The 21,031-nt window shown below is 44.4% G+C and overlaps 1 protein-coding gene across 2 annotated transcripts in view; it reads left to right on the forward strand.

The window, feature by feature from the left end:
* The first annotated feature begins 1,105 nt into the window (after positions 1-1,105).
* SASH1 (SAM and SH3 domain containing 1) overlaps positions 1,106-21,031 on the forward strand; it is a 336,056-nt gene continuing 316,130 nt past the window's right edge. Inside the window, exon 1 of one of the 2 annotated variants that reach the window (XM_086708085.1) lies at positions 1,106-1,235. In XM_086708085.1, coding sequence (XP_086564211.1) covers positions 1,191-1,235 — 45 coding nt within the window. In that variant the 5' untranslated portion in view covers positions 1,106-1,190. Of the gene's footprint in view, positions 1,236-18,749; positions 18,949-21,031 lie in introns of those variants that run through there. The other variant, XM_086708087.1, reaches the window with a different exon arrangement.

Genomic DNA, 21,031 nt, shown 5'->3' on the forward strand with positions numbered 1-21,031 from the left:
ATTTTGTGTTGGAACAACATGATGGTGGCTCGTGACTTTCCACACCAAGCTTTGGAGGTAACACTCAGCTGTTTGACCACAGCTATGTTTTGCTGTAAAGGGCCACTGCTCACTAAGCCCTGTGTCATTAGAAACTGGCCGAGGAAGGAAATGTCGTTAGAACACCCAGGGGAAGGTTTATTAAAGGATACGCGGTTTGTGTATCGGAGTTTTACTTTTTGTCATAAGCTCTGGCCGCTTCATTGGCTCTAAATATCTGATGTGTTGAATGTGTAAAGGTCATAAGACCACAGAAAGAAGAGACCAGAATTCTCCTCGGTCTCTACTATCAGATTTTATCTGGACCACTTTTTCTTATTTCTTCAGCTTGCAGAAACGGTAGGGTGTGAGACTTCTCTACTTACAAATACGTTTCTTTCGTGCGATTGTTGATCAGGACTAAGGAAGACGGCAGTGTTCAGTGTCTGAGTGAGACCCAAACGATAACGACAGATCCAAGGCTCTAGGATATCTTAAGGAAGTATTTCTTCTCCTGTGTCCTATAAGAAAAAAATGAGAATATTTTAAGCATGTGTATCTTTGTGCGGCTATCTAAAATCAAATTTTACCTGTTCTAGCAAAGCACACAGAGGGATGAATCGTTTCGCAGCCAGCTGTGGTTAATTTCACCCCCAAGAATGCCAAAAGTTGTCTCCCTGAATTTGCAACCTTATACTTGCGTTCCAGGTGTCCATTCTTGTGTTACTGTGCACACCTTAAAGTGAGCTGGGAGATTTATAATTACCCGAGTCTTCTATGAAAGACAAATGCCAGAAGTTACCTACACCACCCACTGTAGGATTGTTCTTGGCATGGTGACCAAGGCGTGGTGAATTTGTGCATGGAAGTATGAGCTGTCAGGTCTTAAGTGGCAGTAAAGCTAGGGGGTACTTTTCTTCTTGGAGTTATGTTATTAACTCCTTGAATGAAACATATCTTCGTTTTGAATCATGACCCCGGGAAATGCCCACACCCATCTCACCTTAACGTATGTAAATTCCATTTCTCCCACGACTCTCAGCTATGAGAGAACGCAACCGTCAGTATTTTGAAAGTGGCTCAGCTAAAATGTTTGCTTTCCTGCGCTCAGTCACTTGAGCAGTCCAAGTGACCCCTTTGACAAGGCAGAACAAGAAATTTATCCCTCCAGTATGGAGCATTTTGCAAGGGAGGCTGAGTTTTGGAGCACACAAATGGTAAGTTGAATGAAGCGTTTAAATATCAAGGGCATCATACTGGGCATTTTCCTTGTAGCTTTTCATAAAATTAGGATGAAAGAGGAATTTATCATCAAAAGATTGTAGTCTTGCTCATTATTTTAAAGTGAAACATGCCTTCTACATACCAAATGGTATTAGTGAGAAATGGCTTTGGATGGATTGTTTGGGCATAAATTTTTCTAATTTTATTGGTGAACCATACTGAACATCTTGTGGGCGTACAAGATATGACCTTAATGAAACAAGACGACTCACTGACAGAAAGGAACTGTGAAGTCAAGCTAGGATTTTAACACAAATGAAGAATTTCTTGGAACTCTATATTGCATTGTCATTTTTTATTTTAAGTGTACCTCTTTTTAAGATTTCGTGTATACGTATGTAAGTGAATATATATATAATAATTATAGCGTATCACTGGAAGACCATGATAAAGGAGCATACTGGCGCCTAAAATTAACTTTTATGATTTTTAAACTGGGAATATTCAGACCTGCTGTTTCCCTTTATGTTACAAAGAACTGCTGGGTTTACTTCACATGAATTGGTCAAGTCCTGAAAGCCTCTGAGAATGGTACAGATTCCCCGGCCTCAGTGACCCTGGCTGATCATCTCATTTTATTTTATTTTTTTTAACGTTTATTCATTTTAGACACAGAGAGAGACAGAGCATGAATGGGGGAAGGTCAGAGAGAGAGGGAGACACAGAATCTGAAACAAGCTCCAGGCTCTGAGCTCTCAGCACAGAGCCTGACACGGGGCTCGAACTCACGGACCACGAGATCCTGACCTGAGCCGAAGTCAGTCGCCCAACCGACTGAGCCACCCAGGCGCCCCTGATCATCTCATTTTAAAGTTGAATAAACTGAAGTTCCCCTAGTTGAACAACCCCGAGTTGGGCTACAAGATCACAGACTTCAACCCCAGCCCAATGCTTTTTCAGTTAGTATATGTCCTGTCCCACAGTATAAATTTTCATTTTGTTTTCTCTTTCTAATGTGAATTTGAACTTCATTGGAAATAGAAGATTCTGTCACAAACGTAGGTGTTTTTTTTTTGTTTTTTGTTTTTTTTTACTGCATGAAGTTGACTATAAGAGCAAATTAAAACGTCACTTCTATTTATTAAGGATATGCATCATCCCTGAAGTCTTAGCTTTTAATGTAAATCTGAGATGGCAAGTCTTATTGTATACTTTTGGAGAAAGGAGGGTAAACTATACTGCACTGTCCCCAGGCATCACTGAAAAAGCACAATGTTCAGATGAATATTCAAGCTTTTCAGACATTGACCTTTGTGTATCCAAGTCATTCAAATCATTTACTTAGCAAGCATATCAACCACTTGTATTCTGGAAATTGAACTATTTCTATGCTCTTGTGAGATTTAGATTTTTTAAATTCCTCTGTTTTTTTAGGAGTTCATTTGTGACCAACTCCGGAAAAATGAAAGGAGGTTTTTTTTCCCCGCATGCCCTCTGGGCAAAAAGGAATGTCTGTGCATTTAGGGACTGAGAGCTGATGTAGCATAGGACTGATTGGCTCCAGTGGGGCCCAGAAAGAAGCCAAGCTCAGGAAGTACACGAAGGGATGAGACGAAGGCATTGGCTCTCTCCACTTTGACACTCCCAGCCCCCAGCCCAAGGAGATTCCCAGTCACATGAGAGAATGTGAGAATTGTAAGGTAAACAGCTATTAGGCCAATTCGTGCTAGCTTGTTGTTCTATTTAAGCCTTGATTACCCTGACGGCCATTTTGAAAATTCTCTCCTGCTTGGAATTTCTTTGGTCCCTGACTCTGTGTCTGCCACTACATGTTGTCACCAGTCCCCTTGGCACGTCGGTGGCCACTAACCACCAGGTCAGTGGCCTCAGAAACCGCCTTGGGTTGCTGGCAGCAACTCAGCAATCTCTTGTCAGCTCCTTGCAGTCTGGGCGTTGGATTAAGTAGCTGCCAACTGAGACGCCCGGGGACAGGCACGGCCCAGGGCAGGAGGCGCTGAAATTTGTTACACTCCAGAGCTGCTCAGGTGATGGAGTGAATCAAAAGAGATGGAGGTTTGAAAGGCTGGCTTAGTTTCAGTGTCTTTCTATCATAATTAACATACCCAACCTCTTTTGTGGTCAGCAGGTTGTTATCTTGACTGCCTAGATCGTGAGACATAGAGATTTAATGATGGGCTTGACGCTCTCTGGTTGGTAAGCAGGGTGGAAGTGAGACCTCCAAGCCTCTGCTCTCAGAAGCTGGCAACTTCATACACGATGGTGGACATTCTGTGTCTGCCTTCTCTGCCTGGGGGACCAAAATAGTTCCTCCGTCCTCCGGTTGTTCTTTGTTCTTAGTGCGCGTGCGTTCTTGCGTGGCTTCCCTCTTGCAGACTGCTTGTGTTGCTTAGAGGCGCACTTCCATGCTGGATGCGACTGGGTAACACTTCTCTCCCAGAGAACAGTGGCCCCTGGAAGCTCACATTCACGAGTTGCCTCCAAGCGCAGCTGCAAATCCCCAAGACTGTGTGCTCAAGGACAGCTGGTAGATCACATCCCTGCCCAACACACAACCTAGCACAACAGTCACGCAGGCTAATTTCAACAAGGATGAACTAAATGCGAGGATGCAGTGGACAGGAGGCGGCAGTCAGCAGTGGGCATGATTTGGGGGAAATGGACAGTGGTAACTGATTCTCTGGTCCTGGGTGCTTATCACCATCCACGAGACCCAAACCATCTTCCCCCCCCCCCAAGCCTAAAACCCTCACATGCCCCCATCCTCTTTCTCCACATGAGCTCACCTGTACAAAGCACCAAGCAAGTGCTCACAGAGTTGAGCCTCTGTACTACTCTGTTTCTGCAGCGAACACAATGGGAGAAGACGTGCTCTTGACTCATGAAGGTCAAAATATAATTGAGAGACACGTTATACATACATGAAACGATTAGAGGACAAAATAATATATAATTGAGTGGCAGGGTGCACGGTTCAGACATTAAATGTAATAGTGCTTCTGAAGTCAGGGTGGTCGAAGGAGGCTACATTAGGAAATAGACTGAGAAGGATGGGTTGGGTTTGAAAAGGAGAGGGGCGCCTGGGTGGCGCAGTCGGTTAAGCGTCCGACTTCAGCCAGGTCACGATCTCGCGGTCCGTGAGTTCGAGCCCCGCATCAGGCTCTGGGCTGATGGCTCAGAGCCTGGAGCTTGTTTCCGATTCTGTGTCTCCCTCTCTCTCTGCTCCTCCCCCGTTCATGCTCTGTCTCTCTCTGTCCCAAAAATAAATAAACGTTGAAAAAAAAAAAAATTTGAAAAGGAGAGAGGTGGGCATCCAGGTGAAGGGGACACCGTTGAGTGAATTCTGGGAGACAGAAACAGCCCTTGTGGTGGAACGGGACTGAGTGTTGGAAAAGGAAACGCGTGTGAAGGGCCGGGGAGAGACAAAGCTGAGCAGGTCCTGAAGAAGCTTCAAGGCCAAGCAGACAAGTTGAGACCTGGTAGGCAGTGGGAGCCATGGAAAGCGTTGGGACAGTGGAATGGCATGATAAAAGCAGTGTTTAAGGAAAATGATTGTGTCCAGGCAGATTGAGTTCTGAAGATTCTAGAGGCCAGTTCGTCATTGAATGAGATGCCAGTGGTCCCAGATTAGAGCGGGGGACAAGTAGAATAAGGAGAAAGAAGGATATTTCTCAGGGAAAATATGAAACACTCACTGATGAATGGGATCCTGTATGGTGCAGACTATACAAGGTGAGCAAATGATGGCTCTCTGGTGTAGGTATCAGTCTGTCTTTACTCAGAATAAAAGAGAAGCCCAATTCTTCTCCTTAGATCTACTCCTAAGCCATTCTCATACCTCCTTCCCTATTCCTTGAGTTACCCAAACCCTCTGTAGAAAATTCTCCAAACACCAGTACCCATCCTGACAATTCAGGCCAAAACTTCTATTCCAGGCACCACCCCTGCTCCCCAGAACACTTTGATCCCTTAAAACTATCCTTCTCCCGCACCCGGGTTCTTCAGATTGTGGTACATTTCCTAAGTTCTCTCTTAGCTGCTGTTTGCTGAATGTGAAACATCTTTCTTCTTTCTCCCTCACGGTCTTAGTTTTATTTCTAGTGAGTTTAGTCCTCACATCTCTCCCCTCTCTGGCGTTATTCAGAACAACATCAATTTGCCCCGTGATATCTGGTTTCCTGACAGTATACTTCAGCATCAGATGGTCCATTTTGCCGTGCATATACATAGTTGTGCTTGACTTAAAATCTCTCCTAGTGACAGAGAAAAGGGGTACACAGTTCACCTGATAGTTTGAAAGGGAAAACAAGTTATCACAACAAGTACACAGGTGAAAAAAAACAAGGGGTTGTGTATTGAGACTGAAATATCCCAAATAGATTTCAAGGGAAATTTTGCATCATAGAAGGTGAAGAAATTTAAGAGATCGTGAGCGTGTTCTCTTTAACCTGAAGAGTATTTTTAATAGTTTTTTTTTCTTTTAATCTTTGAGCCAACATTTAAAATTCAGAAGATTTGACATAACAATCCAGAAACTTGTTTCCTTGAAAAAAGAATCAAAAGATAGGTCAATAACCAGCTGGAGCTGAGGATTGCTATCCCCTGTAGATGGGGCATGCACTGCCCTCCTCATCTACAAGTTCCAGTACTTATCAGGACGTGTAGACATTTGAGTTTCGAGTTTGTGACCCAACTGATTTCTTATTGTCTAGAAAAGAGACACTGAGGCACAGAGAGGTTGAAGAGCTTTCCCAGTATGCCTCAAGGGGTTGGTAATAGTACAGGGATTAGAACTGAGCTTTGCTCTGACTCCTTGACCCTCTTTTTTCTGCCTTTTGGGAATGTAGTTGTTTCCTGAATATAAGACCAGAAACGCTGACGAACTGGAGGAAGGCAAAGGTCTGCATGGGGGATCATTCTCATCAGCCAAAAGGGACCCTGAACAGGAGTTCCTGAGAGCAGGAATCTGGGGAAATCTAGAATAATAGTATTTCACGGGGCACCTGGGTGGCTCAGTTGAGCTTCCGACTCTGGCTGTCGGCTCATGTCATGATCTCGCGGTCTAGAAATCGAGGCCCTCATGGGGATCCACACTGAGCATGGAGTCTTCTTTTTTATTTATTTATTTATTTTTTTTTAATTTTTTTTTTCAACGTTTATTTATTTTTGGGACAGAGAGAGACAGAGCATGAACAGGGGAGGGGCAGAGAGAGAGGGAGACACAGAATCGGAAACAGGCTCCAGGCTCTGAGCCATCAGCCCAGAGCCTGATGCGGGGCTCGAACTCACGGACCGCGAGATCGTGACCTGGCTGAAGTTGGACGCTCAACCGACTGCGCCACCCAGGCGCCCCTGAGCATGGAGTCTTCTTAAGATTCTCTCTCCCTCGCATTGTCTCTGCCCCTCCCCCTCTCGCACGCCCCTCTCTTTCTCTAAAAATAAAATTAAATTAAAAGAGAGTATTTCCTAACTGTGACCGTTGATGTGATTTTATTTTACTCCATCGTATTTGCTTCTCCTAATTCCAAGAGGTAACATGCTTCATAATTAGCTTTTCCCCTTTGTTACAATTTCTTTACTTAAAACAACAACAACAACAAAAACTGTGTACTTGAAAATATGGCAGTTGGGATATAACATTGTAAGCGTTCGTATTGAAAATGTCCCAAATTTCTAAATGAAACTTACTGATAAAAACTATTCGTGTGTGTGTGTTTTCTCATCCACTTTCCTCTCCTAAGCTCAATTCATTTCCTTAGACCTCTGGCCTGCACTGTTAGAGTCTCCGTCTTGAATATGTTAAAATGACATTGGCACTTGGCGAGAAGCTTGCAGCCTCCCGCAGACTCAGCCGGGCTGTGATCTCCGCAGGCTCACAGGGCGGGAGGGAGGGGGCCGTGATCATCCTGCTTATCATTATTGATGTGGCTTCAGCGACCTCTGATGCGTTTCTGTCCAGTGTGATTCTGGATGCAATTCAGAAAACACCTGCTGAAATCCTTGCGAGAAATCCATGTGTGTGCCAAGGCCGGGTGATTGGTGTCGCTCTTGAACAACGTGAAGGTCAACCTCTTGGCTCTCCTTTGGTAGTTATTTTAATGAAAGTCAGAATTCTTTATGGGGTGAATTTTAATACAGACCTAGCACAGGCTGGCATTTCTACTTTTTTGCAGAGTAACATTCAAAATAGCCATTTAACTAAAATGGAAGATGGGTGGAGATTTCGCAAGGCATTTGGAATTGGAAGATGAAAAGGAAAGAGAGATTCTTTGTGCTCTCTGAAATACAGGAAAGCTTAAGATTAATGTTGGATCTCTGTTTTTACTACATCACTCTCATCTTCTTCAAAGGAACGGTGTCTCTCTGTTTGCTTTCTTTTCCCTAGTGGGGGTTCTTTCTTCCCCCTCCCCAAACCCTTGAAGCCTTTGGCTGATGTAACAAGATCATTCCTTACGTTGGTGAGGATGTTTCCACCCTAGCATTGATGCTGTTGTTTCCGACTCGGGTTCTATGTTTCTATCTACTACGTGCATATATGCGTTGCAAATGAGAGACAAAAACTCTGTAGAGGTATTGGACAACAAGTCCACAGTAGAAGTTTCCATGCATAAGAGTTCATTTGACCTGAGGGCACGTGGATTAAATGTGATATGGTTGATATAATAAATTGACTAATGACAATAATAACTAACGTTTTACATGTTTTGCATGTTTACTAAGTGTTTGGAACCGTACTAGGTATTTCATGGGCATTATCGAATTTAATCTTCATAATTGCCCCTATAGTCCACTAAAACGAATGTGATCATAATCTGTGTGAGTTAAGGTTTAGTTTTAGACACAGTTGAAGAGATTATCTGGGCTGGAGCACCAGAGTGGCTCAGTCAGGTGAGCATCCATCTCTTGTTTTCAGCTCAGGTCGTGATCCTAGCCAGGGTCATGGGATTGAGCCCCACCTCGGGCTCTGCACCAAGCAAGGAACCTTCTTGGGATTCTTTCTCGCTCTTTCTGTGTACCTCTCCTCCACTCATGCTCTACCTCTCTCTAAATATAAAAAATAAGGGGCACCTGGGTAGCTCAGTGGGTTGAGCATCCGACTTTGGTTCAGGTCATGATCTCGCAGTTCGTGGATTCGAGCCCCGCGTCGGGCTCTGTGCTGACATCTCAGAGCCTGGAGCCTGCTTCTGATTCTGTGTCTCCCTCTCTCTCTGCCCCTCCCCCACTCATGCTCTGTCTCTCTCTGACCTACCATAGAGAGAACAGGTCAAGTCACCCAGAATGTTTACTCTGGAGAAGACACTGCTCTGGGTTGCGCAAAAGCCTATTGCCCCTTCCCCTCCCCCAGTTAGTGGGCTGGAGTATATGACCCCAAGGATTCCACCAGTGACACTGGCTATGACCTTGGCCAGTGGATGTGGATTCAGACAAACATAGGTGGGGAGTAAGGGAGAACAGAGAGTGGGGCAGCAAATCAAGGACTCTGGGAGGTGCCCAAGCAGAGGAGGGTAAAGGGTTTCTGAGCAAGGATTACAAACAAGGGGCCGAGGCTGAACGCAGCCTGCAGACTCATCGGCAGTGAGCATACAGGGCCAGCAACTGTTCCTTTGAATGCGACTGGAGGCAGGTACCCTCTGGGTATCTCCCCAGTCCCTGCTCTCTCTTAGTCCCCGAGCCATCCACTCGAATGCACTGGCCTGGCAACAGGTGGCCCAGATCTGAAGGCCCTGGTGTATAAGGTGACCTAGCAGCAGGTAAATGCTGGATGAGGTCTCTTTTTTTCAATAATCTGTCATCCAAACTGTAAAGCATGAGAGAAGGGCCACGAGGTTAGTGAGTCCTAGTTTGTTCAGTTGTGGGAACTGCACACTGAGAGGAAATGCCCACTAAAAACTGAGCCACATGGAGGCCGATTCTCACATCACCAAAGCAAGACAGTGTCCCTGGTAGGACTCGCTCAGTCACCACCCCATGCGCGTCTATGTTCCCTCCCTTCCGTGACTTCCTCTGCTTAGGGGAGGAAGATGACCCATGGGGCCAAAGAACCTAAATGCGAAAACACACAAGAGCTGGTGGCTGAACCCACCCTTTCCAGCTCTCCCAGCAAACATCTCCCAAGGTCTGCCCTCCCTGAGTCTGTGGGCTGTTCCCCAGGAGGGAGGCGAGGGGGCCCTGCCACAGCCTGGGAACCAGACAAGGAGAAGTCATGACCAAGCCATGGAAGGAAGAGAAAGTAGAGAGAAGAGTTGGGGCTGGTTACAAAACAACCAGCACTGGGGCACCTGGGTAGCTCAGTTGATTAAGCATCCAACGTCAGCTCAGGTAATGACCTCATAGGTTCCAGCCCGCATCGGGCTCTGTGCTGACAGCTCAGAGCCTGGAGCCTGCTTCGGATTCTGTGTCTCCCTCTCTCTATACCCCTCCCCCACTTGTGCTCTGTCTCTTTCTCAAAAATAAACAAACATTAAAAAAATTGGAGGGTGGGGAGCGCCTGGGTGGCTCGGTCAGTTAAGCGTCTGACTTGGGCTCAGGCCATGATCTCACGCTCAGGTCATGATCTTGCGGTTTGTGAGTTCGAGCCCTGCATCGGGCTCTGTGCTGACAGCTCAGAGCCTGGGAGCCTGCTTTGGATTCTGTGTCTCGCTCTTTCTCTGCCCCTCCCCTGCTCACGCTCTGTCTCTCTCTTTCTCAAAAATAAATTAAAAAAACATTAAAAAAAATTTTTTTTAACTTTTTCTTGAACAACCAGGACCAAAAGGGGTAGAATCTCCAGAGAGAAAGCTTATGTAAGAAGTTCCAGGATAAGGAAGAGTAAAGAAAAAGGGAAGTAGCAGAGAGAAGTAACGAGACCAAATTAAGAAATGGAAGACACAGATACATTGTTAGGATGAATTTTCAGTGGTGGACACGTTGTCCTTGAGACATTTGAAAAAAAAAAAAAAAACAGGAAGAGCTAGAGGTACTCTGGAAGAAGCCCTCATGTACAGCTGAAAGGAGCTGTACAAAGAAATACTATGTCTTTTCTTTTGTCTCTGGATTGCATTGCTGAATGGCTGGCTCTACAAGTCCCCAGCATCCTCCATGATGAGAGTTCAGGATTGGTGCTCCCATCCTGGGGGCAGAGCTCCCAACAGCCTATGCCCCCTTCCTTGGGTCATCTTTCCATTCTCTGCTCTCTCTCTTTCCTCCCTCCCCGACTTCATACCAATAAGGAAAGAAAAACTTGGGGAGACCTCTGGCGCAGGCTCCAATAACAATCTTGGCAGGTAAATTTCGCACATGCAAAGTGAGTCATTTTCTCATAACTGAGATCAGGGGTTGTATTCCTCCCAAGAGAAAAAACACTTATATTGACGTGTTTATGTTTTGGAATAATAATATTTGTCCATGTGAAAATATGTGCGATTCCTTTCTGCCACACCATATGGCTGATTACTATTCATAATCCAAACAGTAGCAGCTGCTGCAGAATTTCGAGAATGAGTTTCCTTAAAGTAAAAACGGGCAAACTATTGGATGCCACATATTTTCCAGAGTATCACTATTCACCAGAAATCTACATATGGGTCCTTTTCATTAATCCAGTATAGTCTTTATTAATAGCTCAGAGGTTCATTTTTCTATATCCCCTTTTATTCTGTCCCTCTCATCCTACCCCACCCCATCTCAACCTGTGCTCCCAGGGGCTAGTCTACGTTGGGAAAGTGGATGCACATCAGCCAAAACCCTTGGCAACAGAGGTTCTCAGCATGGTTGATGTTGACTGGTGACGACGGCCAGGAAAAAATTGCAGTGTGTTTTTGCCCTAGTTCTCCATGTGGCTTCCTCCACTGCTGAACTGCATTGTAGATGTGTGGTTAGTCAGACACATGGAGGCACTGAAGCAGTTAATGATCCCCTCTCGGGCCTACTTGGCCCAACGCTGAGGTAATGGAAAACGTAGAGTAGCACTTTCTACAGACCATTTGAATGTGGTTAGCAGAAACCCTTGAGGTTTGAGGAGGAAGTGATTTGCCGAATGGGCACTGGACAACACCGTAGAAACCACCACAATCAACGGTACAAAATAGCCTAATTTCATAGAGAAGTATCTGCAAGTCTTCTCCATATCATCACATAGTCTTTCCGAGTCCCCCCGCCACCGAAAGCTGGAAGCTTTAGAAAATCAAAACACTCTTTTTCTTTTTTTTCCATTAGAGTAGCCAAAACATTCTTTATGCTGATTCTACACATCACAGTGGTAAACATCCAGACTATTTGGCAAAAAAATTAAAAAATTTAAAAAAATCCTGACCCAATATACCAAAACTTGAGTCTGTGACGAAAGTATATTTAGTGTAGTCTCATTTAATAACCTGAGTTTGTGTGATGTGTCATACATAGTTTTCAGAGTGTTTTCATGTATATTATTAGTAATTGAGACTTTTTTCCAAGAAGCCTGTCAGGTGACCTAAATCAATGGACGTTCAATGGGACTGGGATACTGTCTCTGGCCTGAGTGCATTGTCCTATTCTCCCCACAACAGGCATCGCTAATTTCCAACTTGTTTCCGTTGTCTTCCTTAGCCATTTGTCTTTTTCAGGTGTCTCCTGGTCAGGTAGCTAAGTACCTGCTGCTTTGATCACAAGTTATAATAGGGTGATTTATCATTGTCATTCTCCTCACTCGCAACAAGAGAGCAACCACAAGATATTACAGAATTGGTCTGTGTACTTGGCCTTTAACAACAGTCTCTGATTTGAAATGGCATCTATGCCTCTGTCATCTCAGAGCTCCTCAAGAGGTCTCTGAGTCAGCCTTAACTTGGCCGGCCTTTACCTTCGGGTTGCACTGGGTAATTGTTTCATAAACTTCTCTTTTCCAGATGGAATATCTGACAATACTTCCAAGTTACTACTTGTGTTTAGTAGCCGTGTGTGTGTGTGTGTGTGTGTGTGTGTGTGTGTCTGCTTCTTATTTCTGTGTTTCTTTATCATCATAATCAGCCTGACTCAGGCCAATTATGTGATTGCCCTGTAGCCCAATAACGTGATTTCCGTGCTAAATAGTCCAAATACATTGTCCCAATAGATCACTGAAATCTTCTACTTGGCCACCTTCACCTGTGCCCAGTCCCCAGAAAATCTTTGCCCTGAAAGCTCAGCCCTGCCTACTCTAACTCACTCGTTAGTCTTAGCTTGAACAGAGATCAGTCCTGCTGTCCTAAGCCTAGTACCTGGTGGCCCTGGACTAAGTCCTGGGCACGCTGTCTGCTGACCCGCACCTTAGCTCAGGCCTCGCGAAGCTGGTGGGCATGTGTGGGATGCTGCCACTGTCATTTGATTTCTCCCCATGCCCTCCTGCTGAGATCAATTACCCTACCTCACCCACGGGTTGTCCTGCTGAGCCAGCACTACCTTTCTGTGTTCCATTGACTCGGAGCGCCTTCCAAGTGGGCCTAGAAACAGAGTCATGTTATGATTGTCATGGGCTGTAGGCACTTTCATCTTTATGAGCCCCTTCCTCCGTTAAAAAATATGAAAAGTTGTGTTTTTTAATTGTGCTGGAAGAAAAGGCACACATACTGATATTATCCATTAAAACATTTCTTTGACCTGAAAGTATATTGTTTTCTTCTGATTTGTTGAAAAGAAATGAATACATTTCCCTGGAATCCCAAATGTCTTATTGCAAGCCCTAGGCACCGTGCTTAGCGTGACTGATGGATAAGGGGCCCTCGCTAGAAATGGGCTTCTGGGGCAGGCCCTTTTGCCTTAGATCAGTGTTTCAAAGTTCAGTCTTTTGTGAGCCACATTTAGAAATGTTACCATTTGCTCTTCCCGATACAAGTCTTCACCTACTATTTTTCTTTATATTTACCTTCTTTGAAATTGTAATAACTGTATTTTTTCAAGGACACTTATGCCACTGGCATAAAGTTGCTCTTATGACAGCATGTTTGCATTCCCCCAAAAATTCATGTGTTGAAGCCCTAATCCTCAGGGTGATAATATTTGGTAGTGGGAACTTGGAGAGGTAATTAGGTAACAAAGGTAGCGCCCTCAGGATAAGCTTAGTGCCCTCATAAGAAGAAGCACAAGAAAGCTTGTTTCTGTGGCAGCTCTTCATGTATCATCCGTGTGAGGACGCAACGGAAAGACGGCTGTGATCAAAGTGGGAAGTAGGCGTTCACAGGAGCTGAATCTGCCAGCGCCTTAATCTTGGACTTCCCAGCCTCTAGAACTGTGAAAAATAAGTGCTGTTGTTGAAGCCACCTAGTCATGCTAACTTGGTATTAGCAGCCCAAGCCGATTGAGACACTTGTCATAAGTAGAAAGTCCTCATTGATACAAATTAACATAAATACATTATGCAATTTTTAAAAATTTAAGCTTGTTGATGTTCAACCTAATGCTAGCATTCTGAGTTCCTCAGCATCCTTTGTCCTCTACTAGTCCTTGTGGAGTCAATGGTGGGACCAACGCCTAACCCAAAGGTGTCCCCCTGGTCATGGTTTTCAGTGTATTCCCCGTCCACCTGCTGACATCCAGCTACTCTCCAGGTTCCTGCTTCAAAACAAATGAACCGACTAGACATCCCCAAGTCAATTGAAACATTGACAGATCATCCCCACCCATTAGACTGGATCTTCCGGGAAAAACGTCGCTGGCTGTCGCAATCCTGACTCATCATTTCTCTCTAGAATGACACTGTCCGATAGAACCGGAAATGTACTCTGTCTGCAGTTGCCAATACTGGACTGCCAGCGGACACAAGTAACTACTGAGCATTTAGAACAGTGGCCACTGTGACTGAGGAATGAGATTGTTACTTTCACTTAATTTCAATTAATTTAAATGTAAACTCTTTAGCCACATATGTCTATTGGCCACCATATGGCACAGGGCAGCATTACAGCATGTGATTTTGACTGTGGCCATTCTTTTTGGGTTCTAGATCCATCCCAGAACGGATTAGTTCTAAACTTCTTTCCCTTTGCATGAGGCCTGTCACGCCACACAGCTTGGCTTATGATTGAAATGGATGATACTTAAGCGAGTCGATATTTACATCCTACAGTGAAAGAAGGCTCTGGGTGGGGGGGGGCGAGATGTGAAAGAAAGAAGCAGGAATAGAATATGAGAATCCTGTGTGCTTCTGAGTGTCATGGGGAGGAGGAGGGGAGGAAGGATAGAATGGAGAGATTGAGATATCAAAAATTGAGATTGAGATATCAAAGATCCCCCCACTTTTCAGTCATATAAAGCTAAGAATAACCAAGATACAAGCTGTATTAATTTCATTTTATTTCCCGATCATTCTTCTCTTTTTTCCACTTAAAACAATTGTCAGTTGGGGGTCAAAGGTTTAGCTTCAGAATAAGCAGACTGCTCAATAGTTTGTCATTAATGTGCTAAATCTAGAAACGGCAGCTATAGCTGGCTTCAAGCCCCAAGCCGTAATGTTTAAGTCTTTGGACCAACTATATTGAATCAGATTCAGGACAAAGCCTGGCACTCACTCATACAGGCCAATGAGGCCCCAGGTGCCCATGACTGCATTTGTTTTGCTTTGTTTTTAATATTTTTTGTAAGTTTATTTATTTTGAGAGAGAGGGAGAGACAGAGCAACCACACATGGAGGGAGGAGCAGAAAGAGAGGAGGAGGAGGAGGAGGAGGAGGAGAGAGAGAGAGAATATACCAAGCAGGCTCCCCACTATCAGTGCAGAGTCAGACGTGGGGCTCAAACTCACCAACCACGAGATCATGACCTGAGCCAAAATCAAGAGTCGGACGCTTAACCAACTGAGCCACCCAGGCGCCCCCATGACTGCATTTAAACAGACCTTTAAGGAGCCCAGTAATGGCACTCACTGGCATAGCACACACACAGATGACTCTCTATCCATTCCTGCCCCAACACCCCCTGCTTCCTCTCCCTCGGGGCCCTCTATTCCATGCGGTATACTGCTTCTTCTGGGAGACCATGAGCTTGGACAGTGACCCTCTCTAGAACTCTTGGAATGGGATGGCAAATTGATTACCTAAGCCAATGATGGAATTCTACTTCTTTCACGACGTATTGATTTTGGAAGAGGAACATGACCTAGGGCCGGCTGTTAAGGAACACTTGGAAAAATTTGCCTACCAACAAAAAGAGTTGCACAGAAAGAGATCATTCTTCCTCCACTGGCACTGTTGGGTCTTCAACTGAGACCAGAAACTAGCAGCAATTTTCACCTGTGAAGTATAAAGATGACCGGATGGATGGTGGAGGGGAGGGGTGGACAGGGTCCTTGCACACTAGAACAGGCAAATTAACCCTGAGACAACTTGGACCTCCTTTTTATGAAATCATCAACCTCCCAATAGGTTAAGACATTCTGAATTGGTCTTCTGTTATTAGCAGCTGAAATCATCATTGCTGATACAATAACACATCATGGAGTTCTTATTGCCTCTAACTTGACTTAAAACTTCTTTGCACCAGGATATGAGCAGGACAAAGCCTTAGCCTTTCCCTGCTTTGTGGATTGGAGCTATGATCTTTTCTGACAGTTTATTACTTTACTTCTGGGATGCCTCTCCATATAAAATCCCTACCAAACTTGACCTATTTCTTCCTCTTTGACATGGGAATCAAGGACTGAGAAACTGCTCTCTTTCACTGTAATCCATGACTAAACACAGTTGATAGTAAAAATAAACTGTGAATAGCAAATAATAAATAATAGTAATAAGATGGGTGCCTGGGAGGCTCAGTCGGTGAAGCGTCCGACTTCGGCTGAAGTCATGATCTTACGGTTCGTGGGTTCTAGCCCCGTGTCAGGCTCTGTGCTGGCGGCTCGGAGCCCGGAGCCTGCTTGGGATTCCGTGTCTCCCTCTCTGTCTCTGCCCCTCCCCTGCTGGTACTCTGTCTCTCTCTGTCTCTCAAAAATAAACAAACGTTAAAAAAAATTCTTGTTAAATAATAGTAATAAGACACAGCCAGTTGCCATCATGCTTTTAATTACAAATGTAAAATATAGTTTTATTTGTGTCTTTAAGAGTGAGCCCTTTTTCTGCTGAGCATGGAATATCGAACACTTAATTAATGGGCATAATTCTATTTCCACTGTGGAGACGGGACAAATCATAGCAGCTCTCACCCCAAAAGCAGAAACCCTTTGGGGAGCCTGTCTCCACTAATGCATATATTGATATACATGCATATTTCCCATTAATACTAATAGACCCTAATGCGACTGTATAAATCACCTGAATTCTGATGCAGTGTGAATGCGATGTTGGATGATTCAAGAGGAACTCACAAAATACATTTGTCTGGGAGCTATTTCTTAATATGCCTTTATCATGTAGCCGGATTCCTCCCCTGTGACTGAAATATTAATCAAAGGCTGTTTCTGCCAGTTCCCATCTCGTGCAGCCCCCTCTTGTCATCAGAAGAGATGAAGTAGACTGTGCACCTCTACTCAGGTGTAGTTTAAGATTCTATTGGAAGCAATAAGAAGGGAATGGACAGAAAAGAGAAATTAAGAGAGATTTTCCTTTTCGTGGCGAGCACCGCATGGGGCCTGGGCTGAGTTAAGCGTATACATGTGCTTGAATCCTGGAACCAGTGCCAGATCACCTAGGCTAAGTATGAGGAATTTACACACCTTTATACCCCACTTTGTCCTTACCCACTGGAAGCTATATCGAGCATTTTACCTCCAGGGTTCCAGAGCACTTTTTATACCTCCACTGTCAGTGTGCTCTCTGGAGAAATGCATTCTATTACCTCCCACAACGGTGAGAGAAAATTCCAGCCAGCTGGCCTCACTCTTCTGCTCTCACCTGACTTCAAGTTTCCTCTCCTCCCGCATCTTCTTCCTCTCCTACGTGGATTCTCGGCACAGCGATTGCTCACAAAGACTTTTGTTTTACCCTATCATAGGCAAAAAAGAAAAAGTGTACCCTTAAGAATCAGACGGAAAGAAAAATATCAATTGTAAGTAAAAACGTACATAGCCCTTATTTATTGCTAGACCACGTAATCTTGGGATTATGACAAATCAGCACCAAAAAGGATTTGGGGCTGTATATCAAAATAACATTCCATCCAGCCCTGCAGCTTTTCACAGTTAAGCAAAACCCTGGGTGTTTCCATGAGTGTTTCCCAGGGCATAACAACGCCAAGAGCATCCCTTTTACAGGTAAAGATGCCGAGGCCAATCAAAAATGTTGGAAAATAGCACCAGTGATTTGTATGTTAATATGTTCAAAATCATTTCGATTCATCTCTATTCCAAGAGAGTGGAAGAATAATTAAATACAGAGCTGCTCGAATAGGTTTTTAAATTTACGGTGTCTTAATTTCCAAAACCTCTGTAAAGCCCTCGATGAATCTTAGAGTCTACTGAAACATTTCAGAATTACTTTGGTCATTACAATCTGCATGAACCCAAGGGAACACTAGGATTTAGCTAAGCTTTAATAATAGTTGGAGATTAGAGGAAACGGTATGGAGTTGTAGTAGATCTTCACATCTTGCTCGAAATTGGGACATCTTTTTAAAAATGCAACACTTCTAATACTAGTTAGTAAGAGGTATTACTCTGTAAAGTTAAAAGTTCCATTTTTTAAAGAAAACACAAATACGGAATGAAAGAGCTCATGCAGCATAACTCTGTTATCTACCTTGGGAGGAAATATGGTTCTTTGGACCGTAAAACTCTGGCTCAGGCATCTTCATCCTAATGGCCTCTTATCAAATTATGAATATCAGATTTAGGAGGAACCAAAGATGTGCCACCTCCAACAAAAACAGCTGAATTCATTCATTCATTCATTCATTCATTCATTCATTCATTCGTTCATTCATTCAATAGCTTGTTACATGCTTGCTGTGGGCCAGACTCTATGCTAGGAATAAACACAAAAAGAAGACATATTCTTGCCCTTCAAGGGTTTCCTGGGCTGGGAAGAGAAAACCAGTGGAGAGGCAACAAAAGAAGGGACTGGAAATGTATTGGGACATTTATTTAGGTTAGAGTCCTTGTCCAGTAGATAATATCATCCCCCATGTTACATCTTGAAGCCCAGAGAGTTTAAGTAACTGACCCAAGGTCCCACAGCATGTGAATGGATTAGAAATCAAACTCTCATATGTCTGATCATGCTCTTTGCACCGCACCAATGCTAAACTGTGTGATCCCCGCGGCCACACAGTATCATGCAGGTGGCCTTCAACAGCTGCCACCTGCTGCTGACTGGCACGGTGCCACTGGAAGTGTTGCTCTGGGTTGTGATGTTGGTACTGGAGCCCACATTCCTTCTCTGAGGACACTCTGGAATGGGGAAGAGAATCTAGGAGTGCTGTCCTCAGGAGGATTTGCAACGTCATTCATTCTCAAGCAGTCTGGAAGCAGCTCTCAGGCATACCTGAATGAAACTGAGGAATGTCCCCTCTCGTCTTCAGGGGAAGAGTGTTCTGCTGACCAGTGAACAAACCAACGTCACTAGGAGTCATTTTGATAGCTCCTCGAGAATTTATTAGACAGGCAGCAGACAGCCCTTGGAGTACTGGAGCTGTGGCAAGAGAGACTGCCTCGGAAATTGGGAGAGTTTAAGACAAAGCCAAGAGAAGAGAAAAATCTTCTTCACCCAGAGCATTGGTAGGAGAGGGGAGCCACCGTGTTATTCAGGACGCAGTTCAAATGAGTGTGAAGGTAAGAGAGATACACCAGGTAGCTTGTTCGGCCATGGGCCCAACACTGATGTCAAAGGAGTATAAATACGAGGACAAGCCAAGGTAAGAGAGACACACGGGTAGCTCGTTCGGCCATGGGCCCAACACTGATGTCAAAGGAGTATAAATGTGAGGACAAGCCACCAGAGGCATAAGAATTAGGACCTTGGGAAACTAGAGAAAGTAAGATTCAAGCAACAGTTGTGAGAAGACAGGTATACAACTGCTTATTCTTGATCGTGAAGTCCAAGTGCTCTGACCACTGAAAATTTGGGGCGGCGGGCCTGCCTTGGATTGACGTAAGACTGTAATCTTGATTCATCCCTCTTACTGTGAATATTCATCGTTTTGCTGTAGAAATACCCATATATTTGGCCATGGGTGATGTTGGTGGCATTAAGTGATATCGAAGATAGAAATATATTACATTTCTAAGAAAACCAAAGGCTGAATTCCAAAACACACCTGTTCCCAAGGGTTACAGGTAGGTGACTGTGCGTCATGCCCCTCCATCCACGGGATCTCATTTAATCCTCCCAAAAGTGTTGAGAGACAAGGTCTTATTTCCCTCCACTTTGTAGATGAAAAAAGTGGACAGGAAGCCATTCGTGGGACCAACTCCAACCAGTAGAGAGTGACAGATTAAGGACTGACCCCCGAGCATCTCAAAACAGTCCCTATACTCAAGCCTGTGCCATGCATCATTCTAATAGGGACTCGGACACTGCCAGCTTCTCCTGGTAAAACCTGTGTCTGACCCCAACACCTCCCACAGCTGTCTTGGTTTTCATAACAAGCAACAGCTGGGCTAGAGCCTCCAGTAAGCACAAGGCTCTAGAAAGTGTTGAGTTAGAGTGAAACAGGACTCCTTTTAAAATTCTGACTTCTCGGGGCGCCTGGGTGGCGCAGTCGGTTAAGCGTCCGACTTCAGCCAGGTCACAATCTCGCGGTCCGTGAGTTCGAGCCCCGCGTCGGGCTCTGGGCTGATGGCTCAGAGCCTGGAGCCTGTTTCCGATTCTGTGTCTCCCTCTCTCTCTGCCCCTCCCCCGTTCATGCTCTGTCTCTCTCTGTCCCAAAAATAAATAAACGTTGAAAAAAAAAAAAATTTAAAATTCTGACTTCTCTCAGCCGCATACAGGCCTCTAGGATGGTCTTGACCCTTGAAGGGGACTGAGACTCCTTTGAGAATCTGATTAAAGCTCTGAACCTTCTCTGTAGGATACTACACATACAAATTATTTGTTCTGTTTCAGGGGAGCCTATTTGTGAAATCCAGGTCAAGAATTTCTTTTCTTGGCTTTTGGGGGATTGGTAAATTGTCCATAGCAAAACTCATAGCAAAGTTCAACTTTAAAGCGTGAAGATCATTTCAATTAATATAATTCAGTGATTCAGTCAAGACGTAATTGCTATTGAAGCCCAGAATTCCCTGACCAAAGGGTGTGTGTGTGTGTGTGTGTGTGTGTGTGTATGTGTGTGTGTGTTGGAGTATTGGGAAGAAAGACTGGGCATTCTTTTGGCTTCTCAAGAAAATTACCCATACAGGTATTATTAAATCTTGACAGTTCTGTTGACCTCTCCGCTCTTATAAACATTGAAATGGTCAATCCTGAAAGCAGGGATTGCATTAGAAGTCATTTTCAATTCCAGGGTCTTGTAATTATCTTCTGTCTATATTTTCTTGGAGACTGTGGTTCTCCTAGGCAGCCTCCTTTTTATCGTCTGCAATACGAAAACTTGCAAACCATTGTCAAGGTCCAACTATAAAGATTCTCCAGCTGGCGTCATAACCATATTGTTCATCTTCCCCCTTGCGCTTTTGATTGACTGGGGTTCCAAGCCATTATTTCCTAAAACTAAATGTTTCCTAATCTTTTATATCTCTGGTTTGATAGTTATGATAACCCTCCTCCCAAGGGTATAAAACTGGAGCTGATGAATAGAAGCGTGCTCGTCATTAGCCAGTACACAAAACAACGCCTTCTCGGAAATTCAGAAACATAATAATGGCAGATTTTGTGTTTTACATGATTACCTTTATGACAGTTCTGTCACTCCACACC

This window comes from Puma concolor, chromosome B2 (genome assembly GCF_028749965.1).
Source record: "Puma concolor isolate L17-30 chromosome B2, mPumCon1.1.hap2, whole genome shotgun sequence".
Lineage (NCBI taxonomy): Eukaryota > Metazoa > Chordata > Mammalia > Carnivora > Felidae > Puma > Puma concolor.